Below are 19,425 nucleotides of genomic sequence, written 5' to 3'. Positions count from 1 at the left end.
ACTCGACTTAGATCAAAATTGACTTTATAACATAATGTGAATCTCTGAAAAATTAGCTATTTTTGTATCTAATCGGTATGTTTCTACGACGTATAGAAAAGAAAATAATGTTGTGCCAAATGATACAAGTAAGGCTTTGTGAACCAATTTTGAGTTTTCTTTCGTGTATATTGATACATGTCTACTTTTAACAAAGTGTACCGGAGGCTTCTTTAAATTTTTTATTGTGTCAAGAGGTATGACTCGTGTTACTACTTTTTACACGATTGAAGTTGTTCAGATTGAATTTGTGATTAACAATATAAGATGACTCATATTAATATACACAAAAAAAACTATGTATTGTTGGTTGGTGAAAAAGAATGTAACTTAATTTATATCACAAAAAGTAAAAAACAAAAGGTTATTTTTTTTGTGTATAATGATTCAATTAGACTAATACCATTAACCACAAAAGTTACGTACATGTGTAAAATGTTATAAGTTACTTAGATCAGAAACATTTGAAAATCGCAACTAATAATTTGGTTAATTATTTGGTGTAAAATGATATAACTTAGCCCAAACGTCAGATTAAAGGAAAAAATAATGTCGTAGTTTATAAATCAAAGAACTTTAGTTAATAGTTTTAATAAATAATGGTGAACATCTACTAGTAGTAAAACATATAATTGAATTCAAAGTGCCTAACGTTGTCAATAAAAGTACTTAATAAGTGCATTATAGAATTTACAAGAGCTCCAACTACCAGAACTCTTTATAAACAAAACTCATCACCTTTGACAACAAATTGAACTGGGCGAGTCATGTCGAGAACAAAATAAAAATGGCCTGTATAGCATTCCATCAGTGCAAGAGACTCATTGGTAGTAGATGAGGTCTCAACCCAAAGATAACACTTTGGCTGTACACGTCGGTTATATGGCCCTCTTACACATATTATTATGGATCACTTGTATGGTGGCATAGAACACAACTATCCACAGCAAGATCAAAACTCCAAAGCCTGCAACGCATAGTAAGCATAGCGGCCACTAGTTGCATGAGAACCACTCCATCGACATCACTTGAGTACCTTCTGAATCTTAGATCTTTAGACCTCTTCATTTAGGAGGAAGCGCAAGCAGCCGCTTTAAGACTTAAAGGTCAAGGACATACAGTGTGAGTCACGTTAAAGTGTACATATGAAAATAGATGAAACTAGACCTATTTTTATCGACAAAAAAGAGGTCAAATTTTTTTTGAGATTTTTTTTTAATTTTTTATAGAATTTTTTTTCTTCCAATTACTTATTGTAAAGAAAACGTAATAACTTTTAAACCAAGCGGTATATCCTGATAAAATAAAAACAGTAATAATGCTAAATAACAGGCGATACTAAAAAAATACATAAAATACCAAAAAAGGCCAACAAATAATAAAAAAATGATACTTTTTGAAAAAAATTTGCTTTTAAATTCGTGTTTTTTTGGTTATTTGATAAATTTCTCCAAAAAATGCCCCTATAACCGGTGGTTTTTATTACTTTGTATTATTCTCTATCGTATTACCTTCGTAAAACAAAAAATCACATGTCTCTATCCCTATCACAACGTTTGCAATGATCGTTTGAACTAAGCCTCTCCGGGCGCGCCATTCAACGCTTCGTTAACAACGAAACTGAAAATGGCTCTAGATTTATTATTTTGATAAAGACAAGTTAGATTTCAAATAAAAACCAAAGATTTCGACGTAAAATAAGCATTTTAGTTAAAATTAAAATTGTCTCTACCTGTAGCGGAGAATAATGTTGTGGCAGGCCTTTGTTCAAACGATCATAGCAAATGTTGTGATAGGGTTAGAGACATGCCATTTTTGATTTTACAAAGATAATACGATAGAGAATAATACAAAGTAATAAGAACCACCTATTATAGGGGCATTTTTTTGAGAAATTTATCAAATAACCAAAAAAATACGAATTTTTGAGAAGATTTTTTTCAAAAAGTATCATTTTTTATTTTTTGTTGGCATTTTCTGGGTATTTTATGTATTTTTTTAGTATCGCCTGTTATTTAGCATTATTACTGTTTTTATTTTATCAGGATATACCTCTTAGTTTAAAAGTTATTACGTTTTCTTTACGAGAAGTAATTGGAAGAAAAAAAATTCAATAAAAAATTTAAAAAAAATGACAAAAAATTTTTGACCTCTTTTTTGTCGATAAAAATAGGTCTAGTTTCACATATTTTCATATGTACACTTTAACGTGACTCACACTGTATAAGAAGCAAAACAAGGAGACAGGACATTTCACGATCCTGCACAAAACCCTAATAAAAGAAATACCTCTCACCGAGGCACCCATCGACAGAATTCCCTGTGTTCAAATCTTCGATTGAAGATATAATATCCAGCTTACAGCGGAAACGCAAGATTGCTCTGGAATCAATGAACTTAGGATATACACTAATGGCTCCAAAATCCAAAAAGGTACAGGAGCTGGTGTCTTCTCGAATTACCTAAATATACTTAGAATATCTACAACACTAGATAAACACAATACAATTTTCCAAGCAGAATGCAATCAGAGCAGCACAGGCGGTTGCAACCATAGACATCCGAGGTCTGAATATAAAAATAATCTCAGATAGTGCAAGCAATACAAAGCAACTTAATATTACTACATTATAATACTTATATTGGAATGCCATGACGCGCTCCTAAGTCATTGCAGACGCAAATGGCGTTACCCTGCACTCCTGAAGTAGATCAAAGGGCGCAGTAACTCCTTGGGCAACGACGCAGCAGATGAACTGGCCAGAAAGGGATCGTACACGACAGTATTTAGTCCGGAACAATTACCTATAATGCCGATACCATAAGCACAGATCAAGACCTGGCTGCGCTCCAAAATAGAAAAATAACACCACACAGAATGGAAAGATTGTGAAAGATGCAGGCAAACAAAAGATGCAGTTGTGGATATATCGAAAAAGTTCTCCCGCAGCCTCATAAGACTAAACAGGGACAACATCCACAAGGTCCTAAGTGTAATAACAGGTATGTTAAACAAACACCTACACAATATAGCTGTTACAGACAGCCTACTGTGTAGAATATGCATGGAGGCAGAAGAAAAACCGCAGCACGTGCACAAGTAGTGCACAAGCGTAGCAGATCAACAGGCTCAAATTCTCCAATCACCAGGGTCGCTGTAGAAGGCCTGTAGCGACCTAGATAGGCTGCTGCTACTTGGGGGGATCTGGAGCGATTGGAATAGGAAGATAAACTACAAATAGCACACAATGGTCTAATCAAGAGGTTAAGTGCAATATTCGATTGCCCTGAGAAACTATCTACGAAAGTCCTTATGAATGGATACTATGAATAAAGTAAATAATTATGTAAATGGCATGTGTTGCTGGACTTTATCTGCTTAGCTCGCAAGTATAACATGTCTTGTTAATTCATGTCTCTATTGATTTAAGAAGATTCCCGCCCTAGGCAGTTCGATTTTTTCAAGTTATTTATGATTTAAGAAGAGTCTGACAAGGGTGGCTAAATTTCTTGCGCTGCTTCTTCTCAGCACTGGTCCATTTATGTCCCAAAATTATTGTAGGGTTCAAGTAATACTAGGACGTGTTAAAGGGCTGTTTAAAAGCCTCTTTGTTGAAAACAAATGCATTTTATGAATTTACTTTTATATTCAACTCGGATGGGCAGCGTTCGGGAAGCTTCGCCATATACTCACGTCCGAAATACCGCAGTGTCTTAAGTCGAAAGTATTTGACCAATGCGTGTTGCCAGTGATGGTATACGGATCTGAGACGTGGTCGCTTACTATGGGCCTCATAAGAAGGCTCAAGGTCACCCAAAGGGCGATGGAGCGGGCTATGCTCGGAGTTTCCCTGCGTGATCGAATCAGAAATGAGGAGATCCGCAGGAGAACCAAAGTAACCGACATAGCTCGCAGAATTGCTAAAATCAAGTGGCAGTGGGCGGGGCACATAGCTCGTAGAGACGATGGCCGTTGGGGCAGGAAAGTTCTCGAGTGGCGACCACGGGCTGGAAGACGTAGCGTGGGCAGGCCTCCTACTAGGTGGACCGACGATCTGGTAAAGGTCGCGGGAAGAGCCTGGATGCGGGCAGCGCAGGACCGTTCATTGTGGAAAACCTTGGGGGAGGCCTTTGTCCAGCAGTGGACGTCATTTGGCTGAAAAGAAGAAGAAGAAGAAGACTTTTATATTATCCTTCTGTAGCCAAAAGGCAATCAATATACCTAGACATCACCATCTCTGGTCCAGGGTTTGATTCCTAAAAGGGTAATTGTAGAAAACAAACTTTTCTCTGTCTCCTGTCTAATTAGTTCATGTGAAACCATTGTTGTTTCTGGTCTTTACTACACAATTGCTTCAGCTATACTTACTTTATAATAGGAGATAATGTATGTGATTTAGGCCGATATCATTCATGGTATATGGTGTAATAATGAATAAAATAGTAGTTTCAGATCAGAATAAACATTTAAGGAGTAAATAATTAGAATTCAGTCTCAAATTCTAGCCTTATTCCTTTACAGTCGCCACTTATATCACTTTACACATAATTATTAGGATACTTAGATCGCTATTATGTTAGTTAGACCAGTTTACACATTTTTTTTCTCTCCACAAAATTGGTGTTTATTAATATAAGTAACAATTTTTGGACGATTTACCCTAAATAACCTGAAATAATGATTCCTCATAGTGTAATTACTTATGTTTGTTTTACAACTTTTTCTAAAATTGAAAAAACAAAAAATTATCAACAAAAATGGTGGAAAATGTATCACTTTACACTTGTTAGCGTGTGGTTAATTCAGTGTGGTGTAAAATGATTTATATCTCATTACATCACTTTACACGAATGTAAAGTTGTCGTGCATGGTGATATAACTAGGTTTTTATTTAATTACGAAAAAACCACATGCTATATTTCCCAAACTGGCACACTGCCTAATTATATCTAACATTACCTTTCACCTAAAAAATATTTCACCAAGTTATCTCTAATAGCGACGAAGCAGGATTTTTTTTAACTTCAAATGCGATTTCCCAAAAATCACCATTTTCGACTTAACTCCCTTTTCACTGGGGGTACAGATTTATGCCCTGAAAAAAATCATCTCTAATGCAAAAGCAGATGAATTTAGCTTTATGCCTACATTTGAAAATTATTCATCATAGTAACGGTTAAGTACTTTGCCAAAGTATAAAATATTTTACAAAATGTAAAGTTGTCCAGTGTCTTTTGAGACCTAACTGACCATGATGCTAAGATATAAGAAGAAGTACTATCATTAATATCAAAAAAGTTATTACCTAATATTCATATTTCGCCTAATAACTGAACTAGGTACCTATGTCAGGCATGAAATAATACAAATTAATATTTTAACATTTATTTATTTAAAATATAATAATTTTCAATGTTTCATGTTTAAAAATTTAATTACAATAAGTATTTTGAAGCTATATAAAGTAACATAATATTTTAAACAACAAATTGTCAATCTTTGTATTAAACTACTATTTTATATAATACCTTAATAAAATGTAATATGTCACTAAACTCATTCTTTCAATTAAATGCTGCATCGTCTATGTACTTTTTATAAGTATAATATTACATACAATAGCTTAAATTTATAATTTAATTTTGTTAAACAGTATGTCCATTGTTTATTATTCATACAAAACTAAGAATAACAAAAGCAAAGGAAATCAGAACTTATCAGAATATTCTGATGTGTCGAAAAACAAGATATTTTAATGTCGAAAAACAAGATTGTTTTCAACCTTCATTAATTACTTGTTTTAAACTTAACGAATCTATCCTACTGTCCCTAATCGCCCTAAATGTTTTTCACTTTTTATCATTTATATGAGGGTATAAATGATAAAATTATAGTTATAGTATCATTTCAAATCATACCCGATTCACGTCTTGTAATGAAAGTTGCTCAGACTGTCTCCAGTTAACCATGTCTACGCGTCTACGCCACCCACTCCAATTATTATTAACTTGGACTCTCCCAAGGGGATCTTCGAGGCTGATTATAAGCAGTTATGGAATCAAGATTCGACAGAGTCTGCCAAGAATGGAATAGTAAGTACCTATTCATACATTTGAAAAAAAATATTGGTTCATATAATACAGAACACTGTTAATACAATAAAGAACAGAATTCCGCAGAACGAGGAAAGCCGACCCCATATAATGGTAAATGGCTAGAACAAAGAAGAAGATTGGTATATCTAATATATTTTTATTGTTACAGCTTCAAGAATGGATTATGGAGCCACTACAGCTTGATTTCAGCGAACAGAAGGTTCCAGTATCCTCCACATTCAACGGGCTGAGTCAGCAGGTGCCCATGCCAGCGACTACTAGCAACGGGCACCCTCTACACATTTCGGTAACCAGTAACGGATACGCCACCAAATTCCAACGCCTGGGACGAGAAAGAGTTCCAGTTATGATGTGAGCTCCTACGGAGTTCACTATACTAAATCCAATGGCAACGTGGGATACTCGCCGAACATGAGCGGTGTCCAAACGGTGAGGACTTCTTTTTTTATTATTATTAAACCATTCCGGTCTAACGGTGGGTACAATATGCCGAATGGAGGTTATGCAAGGCCAAGCTGGCCTAGTCAATGCGACAAAGTCGTGAATGGCGTAAAGAAGCAAAAGAGGATCTGGACAGCTTTCACAAACCACCAGATGATGGAGCTCGAATAGGAGTACGCGAGGGTCCGTTACTTAGACCGTACCCGAAGAATCGAGTTGTCCAATACACTGCGCTTACATCAGCGGACGGTGAAGATCTGGTCCTAGAACAAGCGCATGAAGGAGAAAAAAGACTGTCTTAAGAGCCAGTTTCTGAACATCCACCTGCAAATATGGATGATCTGCCCATATTTGTACAAGACGGTCAGTAGTAAAGGCCAGGCTGGCCTGTCATTAGACCAACAAAGTCGTGAATGGTGTAAAGAAGCAGAAGAGGATCAGGACAGCTTTCACAAGCCACCAGATGGTAGAGCTGGAACAGGAGTATACGAGGGTCCGCTACTTAGACCGTACCCGAAGAATCGAGCTGTCCACTACACTGCGCGTCAGCTTCTGAACATCCACCTGCAAATATGGATGATCTGCCCATATTTGTACAAGACGGTCAGTAGTAAAGGCCAGGCTGGCCTGTCATTAGACCAATAAAGTCGTGAATGGCGTAATAAAGCAGAAGAGGATCTGGACAGCCTTCACAAGCCACCAGATGATGGAGCTCGAACAGGAGTACGTGGGGGTCCGCTACTTAGACCGTACCCGAAGAATCGAGCTGTCCACTACACTGTGGTTAGACGGTGAAGAACTGTTTCCAGAACAGGCGCATGAAGCAGAAGAACGACCATCTTGAAGAAGAGTCAGCTTCTGAATATCCACTTGCAAATATGAATGACCTGCCCATATATGTTCAAGATTGTTAGCAAAACGTTCCGGTGGGCGTCGGAAACCGCAATGTTTTGCAGAGATAACGATGCTATCGATGCCTCACATGCTACTTCCAGCACCGACGCTAGTACCGGTTCGCACCGGTACAGAAAACTACACGAGGATCCGCTACTTAGACCGTACCCGAAGAATCGAGCTGTCTACTACACTGCGCGTTAGCTTCTGAACATCCACCTGGTAATATGGATGATCTGCCCATATTTGTACAAGACGGTCAGTAGTAAAGAGCAGCCTGGCCTGTTAATGCGACCAACAAAGTCGTGAATGGTGTAAAGAAGCAGAAGAGGATCAGGATAGCCTTCACAAGCCACCAGATGATGGAGCTGGAACAGGTATAAGTGAGGGTCCGCTACTTAGACCGTACCCGAAGAATCGAGCTGTCCACTACACTGTGATTAGACGGTGAAGAACTGTTTCCAGAACAGGCGCATGAAGCAGAAGAACGACCATCTTGAAGAAGAGTCAGCTTCTGAATATCCACTTGCAAATATGAATGACCTGCCCATATATGTTCAAGATTGTTAGCAAAACGTTCCGGTGGGCGTCGGAAACCGCAATGTTTTGCAGAGATAACGATGCTATCGATGCCTCACATGCTACTTCCAGCACCGACGCTAGTACCGGTTCGCACCGGTACAGAAAACTACGCGAGGATCCGCTACTTAGACCGTACCCGAAGAATCGAGCTGTCTACTACACTGCGCGTTAGCTTCTGAACATCCACCTGGTAATATGGATGATCTGCCCATATTTGTACAAGACGGTCAGTAGTAAAGAGCAGCCTGGCCTGTCAATGCGACCAACAAAGTCGTGAATGGTGTAAAGAAGCAGTATATATAGTATGAATGACCTGCCCATATTTGTTCAAGACTGTTAGCAAAACGTTCCGGTGGGCGTCGGAAACCGCAATGTTTTGCAGAGATAACGATGCTATCAAGAAGAGTCAGCTTCTGAATATCCACCTGCAAATATGAATGACCTGCCCATATTTGTTCAAGACTGTTAGCAAAACGTTCCGGTGGGCGTCGGAAACCGCAATGTTTTGCAGAGATAACGATGCTATCGATACTTCCAGCACCGACGCTAGTACCGGTTCGCACCGGTACAGAAAACTACAACAATCCGCTTCTCGAAAACTGCTTAAATTATACAAGCAGTTTAAAAGCAGAAGAAAATATTGAAAAGCTCTCCATATTTGAGCTAGCCTATTTATAATGCTACACCAGTTTACTAACTCCAAATCAACCAGGCCGGACCAGCGACTCTTAACATGGCGGAGAATCCCATTCGGGTGTCCTTGTTGCAACTATCAACAATTGAAGTGTAAATTCACCATCCAAAAGAGGAAGTAGAAACTATGGTTTAAAGTGAATCCGCAATTTAAAAATTATACTGCAGTAACGCACACAGTTTAATCTGCAGTCTGTAATGGGCGATAAATTGGAAAAAGCCCAGAAATCAATATAGATCCAAAAATAATCGTTGTATCAAATTGATGATACAAAATCTTGAATCCAAATATTCACAGAATTCCTATCTACATCACCCTGTATACATGAAAAGGCTGAATTAGCGGAGGGGCTACATTAAGTATGAATGATACCTTAATTATTGACTTAGAACCAATACCGAATCAGAAAAGGAGGACTGTTCCACTCAAGGCAGACATCACGCCTTAGCGTAAGCGAAGATTATAAAACAAAACCTGTTAAACATTATTACACAATTTTGAATATGTGTACAATAGAGCTTTTGATTGAATTGATTGTATTAAAAATTTGGAGTTATGTACCTAAATAGTTGTTTAAATTAACAAGTTAAAGGCTCAGACTATAATAATTTACACTTTGAACTGAAACTAACTCATAACTAAATAATAATATGGGCAGTGTAACAAAATCTTGACAAGCCATGAAGTTTTCATTTTGTCGATTCCAATGACAATGACCATTATAGGTAATTGACATTATGTCCTTGTGTGAAGCATTGTTAATTTGTTAATCTTTATGTTTTTCGTAAACACAGTATCTACTATCGATATTTTGATGCATTCTGTGGGTAGTAAATAAACGCTGTAACGTCATTTACCAGTACGGAAAACTCAAAATGGAGTCGTGTGTAGAACTGTAGGATGTTGAATTAATCACTGATCACTAAGAAAGACTTCCATCCGATGTAGGCATCTTTTTGCGCTCCATTCTTAATTTATTTCTTACGTAGGCAGATAAGTATTTCAGCACCATGATGTCGATCGATCTGCGAATAAAAATTTAAAACTTTCATTTCTAGTTGGAATAAATTATTTTCGGGGTCTGATTTCGCTAGGTCATTACAATATTATACCAGACGTTACAAAACTGTAGGGCGTAACATCAACATACAAATAAGTAACATCATATTCTGAGCGTACGCGTAGTTGAAGCAATTAAAATTATGCTATAATTTTTAAACATCGAATCTTCCTAAAGATTTGACATGTGGAGAGGAGACTTTAATAGTGCAGAACAAGGCAGGTACTATTTGACCAAAATCGCACCTGGTGTTAAGTGGGATGCAGCCTAGGATGGTACATAATCTGCTATAGATTCAGTGTTCAGTGAAGTATATTGTACCGATCAACTGTTCTGAGCATATCAAGATAAAACAGTACTTATGATACCACAATAATGTTATGAAGTAAGTAACAAAGGGTATTTGTCAAAATAGAAAATAGTTTAATAATCGTAAGTATTACTCACATAACGAATTTGATATTGACTCCGATGCTCACGTGGAAACTTCAATGGTCAGGCAAGGTAACTGGTGACTGCAATACCGGCTCTCAACCTGGGAAGAAATGAAATCCGTTACAAGCCGACAAAAACTTATCATTTAACTCATTCATTTTATCTCACATGAACAATTAGTTAATAGGTTCAAAACAAAACTATTTATATCCTAAGCAATACTTACAACTCGTTGGGTATCACTGAGCACACAGTAAAGTCGTTAAGCGCGCCCTAGCGCGTCACATGATGATGATGCGATGAATGATGATCAGCACAAATTCGAATCTGCTAACCGACTACATACACCTCACTTTTTTTTTCTTGAAACACACACACTGTACACTGGACCAAAGCAATTTGAGACGTTTTGGGGTAAATCACGACATCATTAAAAAAAACTTTTTGCAACACTTGTAAACACGAAATTTATCTTGATTTTTTAGGCTAATTTTATGCTTCAGGACGCAAAATTCAACTGTGTTCTTTTGGAGATTGTCTGGCTTATATTTCGAAACAAATGGTTGTCATTTATGAAATGGTGGCTATTAATAAATTGACGAATATAAATATTGTGTAACATTAATTTTAATGAATGTATATTTTAATGTATAACATTAAATTAAATTGGGCGAATAGCATTAGTTTCAATTTTTTTAACTACAACGAGGATGCTCTTGGCACACTCTTGGCCTGTATCTCACTAGCAAATAAATACAAAAACAATTACAAAATCCGATGATGAAAAAAAAAACAGATTTTCTAAATTGACGGTAAATAAAATGTTCGACTACCTTAACATACTGACATTACACTTTAATAAATTTACAATCGTCATACTGAGTGAGCATAAATTTAAAGTAAATCATTATTCTCATTATTGATTTAATATTAAACATAATTATTATTAGTTAATGGGCTTGATTAGTGATTAGGTAAGATGTTAATTAAATAATGTGCGAAGAACGGCTACTATATATACTCGTACTGCTAATTACAGTTCATTAGTTTTTATTGTTTTTGTTCATATTGTGTTGTTTGAAATGTTTAGGTTGAGGATGCATCCGTGGAACAGGCCAGGAGGGAGTGGGGACCATTATTATCGTCTTCATCATCATCATCAACGCCACATACAGGAAACTACTGAAGAAACATTTCGTACCGAAGTCTCAGAAGTTGTAAGTTTTTTATAATCCAATATTATAAAATGACACTACAAATTATTCAAGTTTAATTATAAACTTTAATAGTTGTATATGTCTCATAATGGTTAAACAAATGAAACAAAATTTTTAAATATCATTTATTAAAATTTAAAATGGTACTTGTGTAACTGAAAAATGGTATGTAGGTATTAACTATTATTATATAAAGAAAACAATAACGCATGCCACATTTGGAACAAAATTGTGGAATCTACATACTAGTTTTTCAGCGCCAATAAAATACATGAAATTTAAAACTGTTTGTGAAAATTATGATGAATCGAATTTTAACTAACTCTGCCACGTTAAATGTTGTCAGTAATTATACATAATTAACTAATGAGTAATGACGTCATCAGTCAACAATATCTAATTATTATTACAATAAAACGAAATAATTATCTTTACACTATTTGGTGTAATGCTAGAAATATTCATCATCATTATCATTAGCTTGAGTATTTTTCGACGCACGGTATTGATTCCGATTAATCGACATTACGTAGGTAAATACATCGTTGTTCTATTATTTCTTGGCAAGACGTGGTTCTCCACTGCAGTATTATTTTATATTAACCATCTTACCTAATTATTTAATGTGATCAATCTTTATTTATCTTTCATCGATTTTATGGAAAATCCTACCACTCCACAATTACTTTAATTTACATATTTTATATCATTTAAGATGTCGAAGAACCTCATTAATGATAATTGATTATATTACATTTTTCAGATAGACTTACGAGGACAACAAATCCCAATAAAGAAAAGCAAAAGAAATCGACTTGCCTTCACGACAGAGCAAATCAACTTCTTGGAAATGGAGTTCAAGAAATTTCCGTACATAGATAAAAATCAACGTAAAGTAATAGCAGATTACTTGAATATTCCCGAAAAAGCAATAAAAGTGTGGTTCCAAAATCGTCGAATGAGAGAAAAGAAAGACCAAGAACTAGGCTACCTAGAAATTGATGACCAACGCTTCACGAGTCCCGTAGACTTTGTCAATGAAGAAATTGGCGTATCGACTCAGTTAATACCACTAATCAATGAACCTCCCAATCCCAACCCTTTACCAGAACTGACAGTGTCTCCAATGGTAAGCCATGTTGAGCATATAGACTTGACAGACTCGGAACCTAATTCAGGACAGGATTTTGATACAGACAAACTTAAATATTACAAAGAATCAATATCACCGGTCCCAGAAACCATCGTTCTCAGATCACCTAAAGCGCAATCCAGCAAATCAACCAAATCTAGTTCTCAATCGGAATACCGTTCGTCTGCAGAATTTTCAATAGACTTATGTAAGAAATACCAGAATATTGTCAAAGAACCACAAAGTAAAACGGAAGAAGTTCGTACGATACCAGTACCAGTACCTACAACACCTCCACGATTGCCACGGCGGCAACGCGTATCAAGGTTTGAGCAACAATCTTTGCCTGAAGACCTTTCGATTAAATCGAGTAGTAAGAGTCGGTTGCCAAGTCCTCAAACTAGCGTGAGCCCGTCAAATTCAGGTCTAATTCCTGTTTACGTGAATTACACGCAGTCTCTTTTGTCTGCGGGGAATATATTATGGAAGCCAGTGAATGTTGTGCCGATAATGCAGCCTGGAGTGCCCGGGGTGAATGTGCCTGGTATTGTGCCTGGTAATCCACCTGGGCCGCTGTTGAGGGCTCCATCTCCGCATTGCAAAAAATGCAAATGTAACTGCCGCAATGATGCTCCCCCATCCACCACTGATGCTCCGCCATCCATTTCAACAGAATCCAGCTCTAGTCCTCAAGTCAAATCTGAAATAGCTACTTCACCAAATAAACCTAAATAGAACAAATTATTAACTAAGTATTAATTATTTAATTTTAATCTTATTTATTCTTATCTATTTGTTGATAATAATTATGTTAATGATTTATTAAATTATGACGAAACTATGTTGTGGATAAAAAGTGTTTTATTAAAATTTATTGCAAATCAATATGGGTAAACCCATATAGTCAATTTGAATTTCTAAGATACAATGGAAATGTCTGATGTTTTTAATCATGTATTTACAGTTATAAAGTAATGTTACCGTTCCAGTACCTATAGAACAAGGTTGACGATGTGTATGTACCAGTTGTTATTATTGTATAAGATTTGAAATAAAAAAATATATTGGGGTAATCTTTATTTCAATAATAAAAGTATGTTACATAAATCCTTAGTAATTTTAACATTATGGTTAAGACTAAAAGTATAGTAAAGAACAAATGTGTCCCTTTAGATCATAGAAATATTTAGGATGGAAATATGAAAAGGGTTCAAGTTTTAAAAGTAAAAACCATTAGAATTTCGGAAGTGGAACACTTCTAGTGTATAAATTATTCGATAAATTATTATTATAATGCTTTAAATTCGACACTAGTTATTAATCTATCTTAAACAACTAAAACAATATTGATATCTACTGATATTCATCAAACACTTCATTAATTCCATAGAACTTAGTCAGTTGATTTAAAAATATGTAATCTGAATAAATAATAATAAATAACCTTAAATCTAAAAACACAGGCTTAATAATTCACTGTCTAGAAAATCTTTTTCAGACTCACTGAGTTTTAAATATCAATACCATGTACATAAACAGAACTATTCTATGCCAATTCTGTACATAATAATATACTTATTACTTATTAAAATATATAATAACTAACTTCAGTACGTAAAGCACCAATATATCGACAGCTTATTTACATTTCTAACACATAATATTATTAACCATAATAATAATAATCACTTGGAGATTTGCAAATGTAATTTCGTCTAAAAATTATGAAAGTAGCAGTAATACCACATAATTAAATTAAAGCTTCACTATATTATTATAATCTACCTAAGTATTTATATTATTTTTATTATTTGTTGTAAGTAAAAATAATATTATTTTGAATAAATTACAATAGTCACAAGCGGAACATGATAAAATATTACATTGCGTTATAAAAACGCAGTTAATATCATAAATAAAAATGTATTGACTCATTGGAAATAATTAAAATTAAAATAGCTGGCGGTCCACTGCGGTTCAGTAGCATTAATGCCACTAGTCTCGTAGTCGCTAACAGTCCATTGCGTTTCAGTGGGATTGGTGTTGCTAGTTTCGTACTGCTGCGTTTCAGGGCTGTTGACGCTGCTAGCAGTCCACTGCGTTTCAGTGGCATTGATGCTGTTCGGCTCGTACTGCTGCATTTCAGCGCTGTTGACGCTGCTAGCAGTCCACTGCGTTTCCGTAGCATTGATGCTATTAGTCTCGTATTGCTGCGTTTCAGCACTGTTGACGCTGCTAGCAGTCCACTGCGTTTCAGTGGCATTGATGCTGCTAGGCTCGCACTGCTGCGTTTCAGCGCTGTTGACGCTGCTAACACTCCACTGCGTTTCAGGGCTATTGACGCTGCTAGTAGTCCACTGCGTTTCAGTGGTATTGACGCCGTTAGGCTCGTACTGCTGCGTTTCAGGGCTGTTGACGCTGCTAGCACTCCACTGCGTTTCAGTGGCATTGATGCTGTTCGGCTCGTACTGCTGCGTTTCAGCGCTGTTGACGCTGCTAGCAGTCCACTGCGTTTCAGTAGCATTGATGCTGCTAGTCTCGTATTGCTGCGTTTCAGCGCTGTTGACGCTGCTAACACTCCACTGCGTTTCAGGGCTGTTGACGCTGCTAGCAGTCCACTGCGTTTCAGTGGTATTGACGCCGTTAGGCTCGTACTGCTGCGTTTCAGCGCTGTTGACGCTGTTAGCAGTCCACTGCGTTTCAGTGGCATTGATGCTGCTAGGCTGGTACTGCTGCGTTTCAGCGCTGTTGACGCTGCTAGCTGCCCACTGCGTTTCAGTGGCATTGATGCTGCTAGGCTCGTACTGCTGCGTTTCAGTGGCATTATTCTCATACTGCTGTGTTTCAGCGCTGATAGTGCTACTAGAATCGTATTGCTGCGTATCATACTGGTAGCTTCTTCCCGAAAAATAGTCTGCCAACGTAGGAAAGTAAGATGTAGGGTAAGTACTCCTATCATCAGCAAACGGTTCAGCAGTAGGCGAGTCCTCCGTGACTCCACGATTACTCTCAGAGCGGTCACAAAGTTGATTGGACAAGTCATGCATTAGAACGTCTGTTAACTGGTTCATATAAAATTGATTATCACCTACCGCTCCTATTTGGGAGTACGTATGGTTATAAGGCAGGACTTGAGGAACAGTGTTGCCATTAGCGATTTCCTGGAGAGTGGGTAATCCAACTGGTAATTCCTCCATAACGCTACTTGTTTCAGAAGCGTCGCTTGATTCATAAGACTCCTTTTTTTCCTTCATTCTTCTATTCTGGAACCAAATCTTGATACATCTTTCTCCAATATTGAGAGACTTGGCAAGGTCACTGCGCATATCTCCAGTGATGTACTTTGCTCTGGCAAACGTATGCTCTAATGCTAGTAATTGATCCGTGTTAAACGCGGTACGGTTTCGCTTCTTTTTCTTTATAGTTCTATTAATTACTGGATCTGAAATAGAAGCAATAAAATAAGAATAACAATTTAACTAAATAAAAATCCCTACGTACTTCAAAATGCTGCTGGCTGGTGGCTGATGGCAATTGTTACATGATAGTTAAACATTAAAACAACATTGAAAGGTAGATGTTGTATCATTTGCGTACCAGACTATGGTGATGAAGATCGCGAGTTCAATTCCCGCATAATATAATACATTTTGTGTCTACGTCAACTATGTCGTTGTATTGGCGTGGAAGTTTTCTACGAATAAAATAGTATTTACAAAAGAAAGCATAATAAGTATATTTTTATCCGCAGTCTTTCCTGGCTTTGCTTAGTTTGGAACTAGAGTTGTGTAGAAGGTCCAAGAAGTAGGCTATTTATTTTATTAATAAAAGCAACATTTTTTTCAACTGATTGCACAAAAACGTGTGGTAACTAAGTGATACATATTATTTAAACCATGAATGGAGCTTATTTTGTCTAAAGAAATAAGCAATTGTTATTTCAAATGCAAGTGCACTTACTTCTTGGTTCGGCGATCATCTGTGTTGTGTTAAATGTTTGCTGGTTTTCAGGCCAGTCGCTGGTAAATGGTCGATTTTGCCAGCTACTATTCTGTAAAAATAGTTTGAATATTTCAATAAACATGCAGCTTCAATACAAGTTTTCGAAGTCTGAATACTAATTAAATTACTGAAACATACTAAAATTCATCCACGAATAACTGTCTTATGATGTGATGTGATTAAAATGCTCATAAATGGAGATACACAAGGCGAAGGATTTTTATAAAAACTGTCTCTGTGCTGCCCGCATTCGAGCTCGCAAGCAGTGGACATCTTTCGGTTCAGTAGTTAGGAATGTGATAAAATTAAGGACAAGAATAAATATGTTGATTATAATGAATTACCTCATCTGTATTACACAGCGGAGTCAACGCGGTCATCAATACATTGGAAAACATTTTGAAATAAATTAAAATACTTTGCACCACTTAGCACCAGTTGGGAAGCACTACTTATAAATTTTGCGGGTATCTTTGTATCATCTTTAACGGATCTATCAAGTGAAACGGTTTTGGTGGCGTTACTGTGCAGCTGTGTCGAGTTTTAAAAGTCGAAAAAGACGGTAGAATGTTCTAATAATAGTGCTTTATTTGATATGATTAAAGATTTGTATGTTAGGCTACCGGGTCACCTTGGTGTCTTGGTCGATTATACGTTTTTAAATCAAACACAATGGATTGTGTGAATTAAGGTTTTTATCATTAAATAAATTAACGTATTAAGAAACGAAACATAAAAATCGATTAATCTAATCTACGATACAGTATCACAGACAGACACGTGCAGCAGACACAGAGTAAAAGTTTTTTTTCCGAAATCGCTTCGTTCCGACTTTTCTTCGTAAAGCGTTTTAGTTTAATCTGTCATTTACGAGTATATTATTACATTGTCTAGAGGGGCAGGTATTACCTACACTGTCTTACCTGTGATAAATGAACCATCACCTTAGAGGCATAGTTCTGAAGCCATATATTAATGCCAATAGACCGAATAGCCATTTGTTTTAGCATAGATAAAATATTTACCTAATTTTTCTTTTTCTTTTTTAGATTTAATTACAAAGACTTGAAGGCAGCTGTACCAGACACACCTGTTTAAAACATTCGGCATTTTTTTTTTAAATAACGATCTTCAATTTTTTTCAGCTCTTTTTTTTCGGGCCGAAGCAACTTCTCCAGCCAGACCCGTTTAGAGAGGGCGCCACTGATGGCGACTGCGGTGCGTTCCTTTTCAAGTTATTATTAGTATTTTCCGTTATTTTCTAACGCCTAAAAAACACAACGATAAGATATCTTTTTTGATTATTCTGCTTTTATAATTTTTAAAACCTACATAAAGTAACAGTCTCATTTTTACTAAGAAGCTAGGTAGGTATTATTAAATGAAATATTTATAATGATGCTTTTTTGGGCTTCAAGACTTGATTGCGAAATTCACGTCACTATAGCAGTGGCAACATAGAGGAATTGGTTTAACTTTCTGAGTGGCAACGGTTTGACCACGTTTAACTTTCAATATGGCCACTAACTCCACATACCATTGTAAGTTTTATTATTTATAAATGCCTTTTAATATTGATAATGTTTATACTAAATCTAAAGGAATTGTTTTTAAATAATTTACAGTAGATATTTAACTAAAAAAAACCTTTGTACTTTCAGTTGTTCTTTCAGCTAGTGGTCTCAAGCCTATGGTGACTCGCCAACAGAGGTTAGGCGTTGGTGGTTTTCTGGAGCAGACGTTACTTCTCCAGTGAGGGTCAGAGTAAGTAGGAGAAAAGTTCATAACTGTAAATAAATACCATGACTCGGCTTTTACAGGCATTGTCTTTTCAGTCGTTCCTGCAACCGATGGACTGAAGCCGTTGGTGACGCGCAGAGATTACCCCACAGAAGGTTATGGCGTTGGTGGTTTTCTGAAGCCGATAATACTTCGCTAGAGAGGATCGGGGTGAGTAGGAGCAAAATTTACAGCTATAGATAAAAACAATGACTTGGCCGAATTGTATAATTCAGTACAGACATTTTCTTTTCACTCGTTCCTTCAGCCGATGGTCTGAAGCTGATGGTGACTTCGTCAGCAAAGAAGAAGAATACGTCTTCAAAGAGGATCGAAGTATGACCAAAGGTATTGTGATCTGTTAGCGGTCAGGCTGTCAAAGCCTGGTTGGAACCATCGCCGTCTCACATACCAAAAGAATTAAAGGAGAAATCAAAAGCGACTGAAGAAAGCAATGTTTTTCCATGCCCTATAATGGAGTTGCACTTGAAACTCCAGGGCAAAGACGAGTACCTATGTGATACTTGGCCAGACACTATGAATGAGTTGGTCAATGCCAAAGATAAAAACCATGACTTGGTCGAATTGTGTAATCCAGGAAAGACTGCAGGCTGTAGATTTAAATGACGACTGAAGAAAAAATCAATATCAATTATTATTCAAGGTATGTTTTTTTTGTTTTGTGTGATGATGTGACTGAGTTCCTTGCGCTGCTGGTCCGTTTATAGTCCTGAAGCAGTGGTAGGGTTAATACTGGGATGTGTAAAAGTGCTCTTTAAAAGCCTAATGCATAAATAAATGAGTTTTATGAGTTTTTTATGTATTTATTAGTTATTAATTTATTTATAGTTATTTTTGTCTTGTTATTAGTTTACTCTTCTCTTTTTTCTTTAATTTTCTAGTTTCTATAGTTTGTAAAATTTATGTTTAATAATTAGATGTTATAATAATAAATATGTATACCTAAGTATAACATATCTTCAAATGGCAATGCCAGATTTTGTATGGAAAGTGGCGTCTTTTTTTTTTCGCG

General features: G+C 36.4%; 2 protein-coding genes and 2 long non-coding RNA genes across 4 annotated transcripts; 2 read left to right on the top strand and 2 right to left on the bottom strand.

The window, feature by feature from the left end:
- Nucleotides 1–9,382: 9,382 nt before the first annotated feature.
- Nucleotides 9,383–10,563, bottom strand: LOC135076545 (uncharacterized). The gene is made up of 3 exons (XR_010258297.1): nucleotides 10,489–10,563; nucleotides 10,275–10,362; nucleotides 9,383–9,792 (listed from the first exon to the last, which is right to left on the bottom strand). It is a non-coding gene; the product is annotated as an uncharacterized LOC135076545 (long non-coding RNA).
- Nucleotides 10,564–11,155: 592 nt separating this feature from the next.
- LOC135076544 (protein zerknuellt 1-like) lies at nucleotides 11,156–13,347 on the top strand. The gene is made up of 3 exons (XM_063970989.1): nucleotides 11,156–11,236; nucleotides 11,353–11,479; nucleotides 12,243–13,347. The coding sequence occupies exons 2-3, from the start codon at nucleotides 11,360–11,362 to the stop codon at nucleotides 13,344–13,346; spliced, it is 1,224 nt and encodes a 407-aa protein (XP_063827059.1). The 5' UTR covers nucleotides 11,156–11,236; nucleotides 11,353–11,359; the 3' UTR covers nucleotide 13,347.
- Nucleotides 13,348–14,474: 1,127 nt separating this feature from the next.
- LOC135076543 (POU domain, class 2, transcription factor 1-like) lies at nucleotides 14,475–17,040 on the bottom strand. The gene is made up of 3 exons (XM_063970988.1): nucleotides 16,958–17,040; nucleotides 16,572–16,662; nucleotides 14,475–16,053 (listed from the first exon to the last, which is right to left on the bottom strand). The coding sequence occupies exons 1-3, from the start codon at nucleotides 17,009–17,011 to the stop codon at nucleotides 14,543–14,545; spliced, it is 1,656 nt and encodes a 551-aa protein (XP_063827058.1). The 5' UTR covers nucleotides 17,012–17,040; the 3' UTR covers nucleotides 14,475–14,542.
- Nucleotides 17,041–18,280: 1,240 nt separating this feature from the next.
- Nucleotides 18,281–19,132, top strand: LOC135076542 (uncharacterized). The gene is made up of 3 exons (XR_010258296.1): nucleotides 18,281–18,377; nucleotides 18,449–18,563; nucleotides 18,661–19,132. It is a non-coding gene; the product is annotated as an uncharacterized LOC135076542 (long non-coding RNA).
- The last annotated feature ends 293 nt before the right edge of the window (nucleotides 19,133–19,425 follow it).

This window comes from Ostrinia nubilalis, chromosome 12 (assembly GCF_963855985.1).
Source record: "Ostrinia nubilalis chromosome 12, ilOstNubi1.1, whole genome shotgun sequence".
Lineage (NCBI taxonomy): Eukaryota > Metazoa > Arthropoda > Insecta > Lepidoptera > Crambidae > Ostrinia > Ostrinia nubilalis.
Note: the sequence above shows the minus strand (reverse complement) of the source record. Positions and strands in the feature narration are given on the sequence as shown.

Excerpts from the sequence above, each read along its gene's own strand:
- LOC135076544 (XM_063970989.1), top strand. The coding sequence starts at position 11,360 with ATGCATCCGTGGAACAGGCCAGGAGGGAGTGGGGACCATTATTATCGT. Across the intron at positions 11,480-12,242 it reads GTACCGAAGTCTCAGAAGTT|ATAGACTTACGAGGACAACA; the intron begins GTAAGTTTTTTA and ends TACATTTTTCAG.
- LOC135076543 (XM_063970988.1), bottom strand. The coding sequence starts at position 17,011 with ATGTTTTCCAATGTATTGATGACCGCGTTGACTCCGCTGTGTAATACA. Across the intron at positions 16,663-16,957 it reads CGCTGTGTAATACAGATGAG|AATAGTAGCTGGCAAAATCG; the intron begins GTAATTCATTAT and ends CTATTTTTACAG. Across the intron at positions 16,054-16,571 it reads GATGATCGCCGAACCAAGAA|ATCCAGTAATTAATAGAACT; the intron begins GTAAGTGCACTT and ends CTTCTATTTCAG.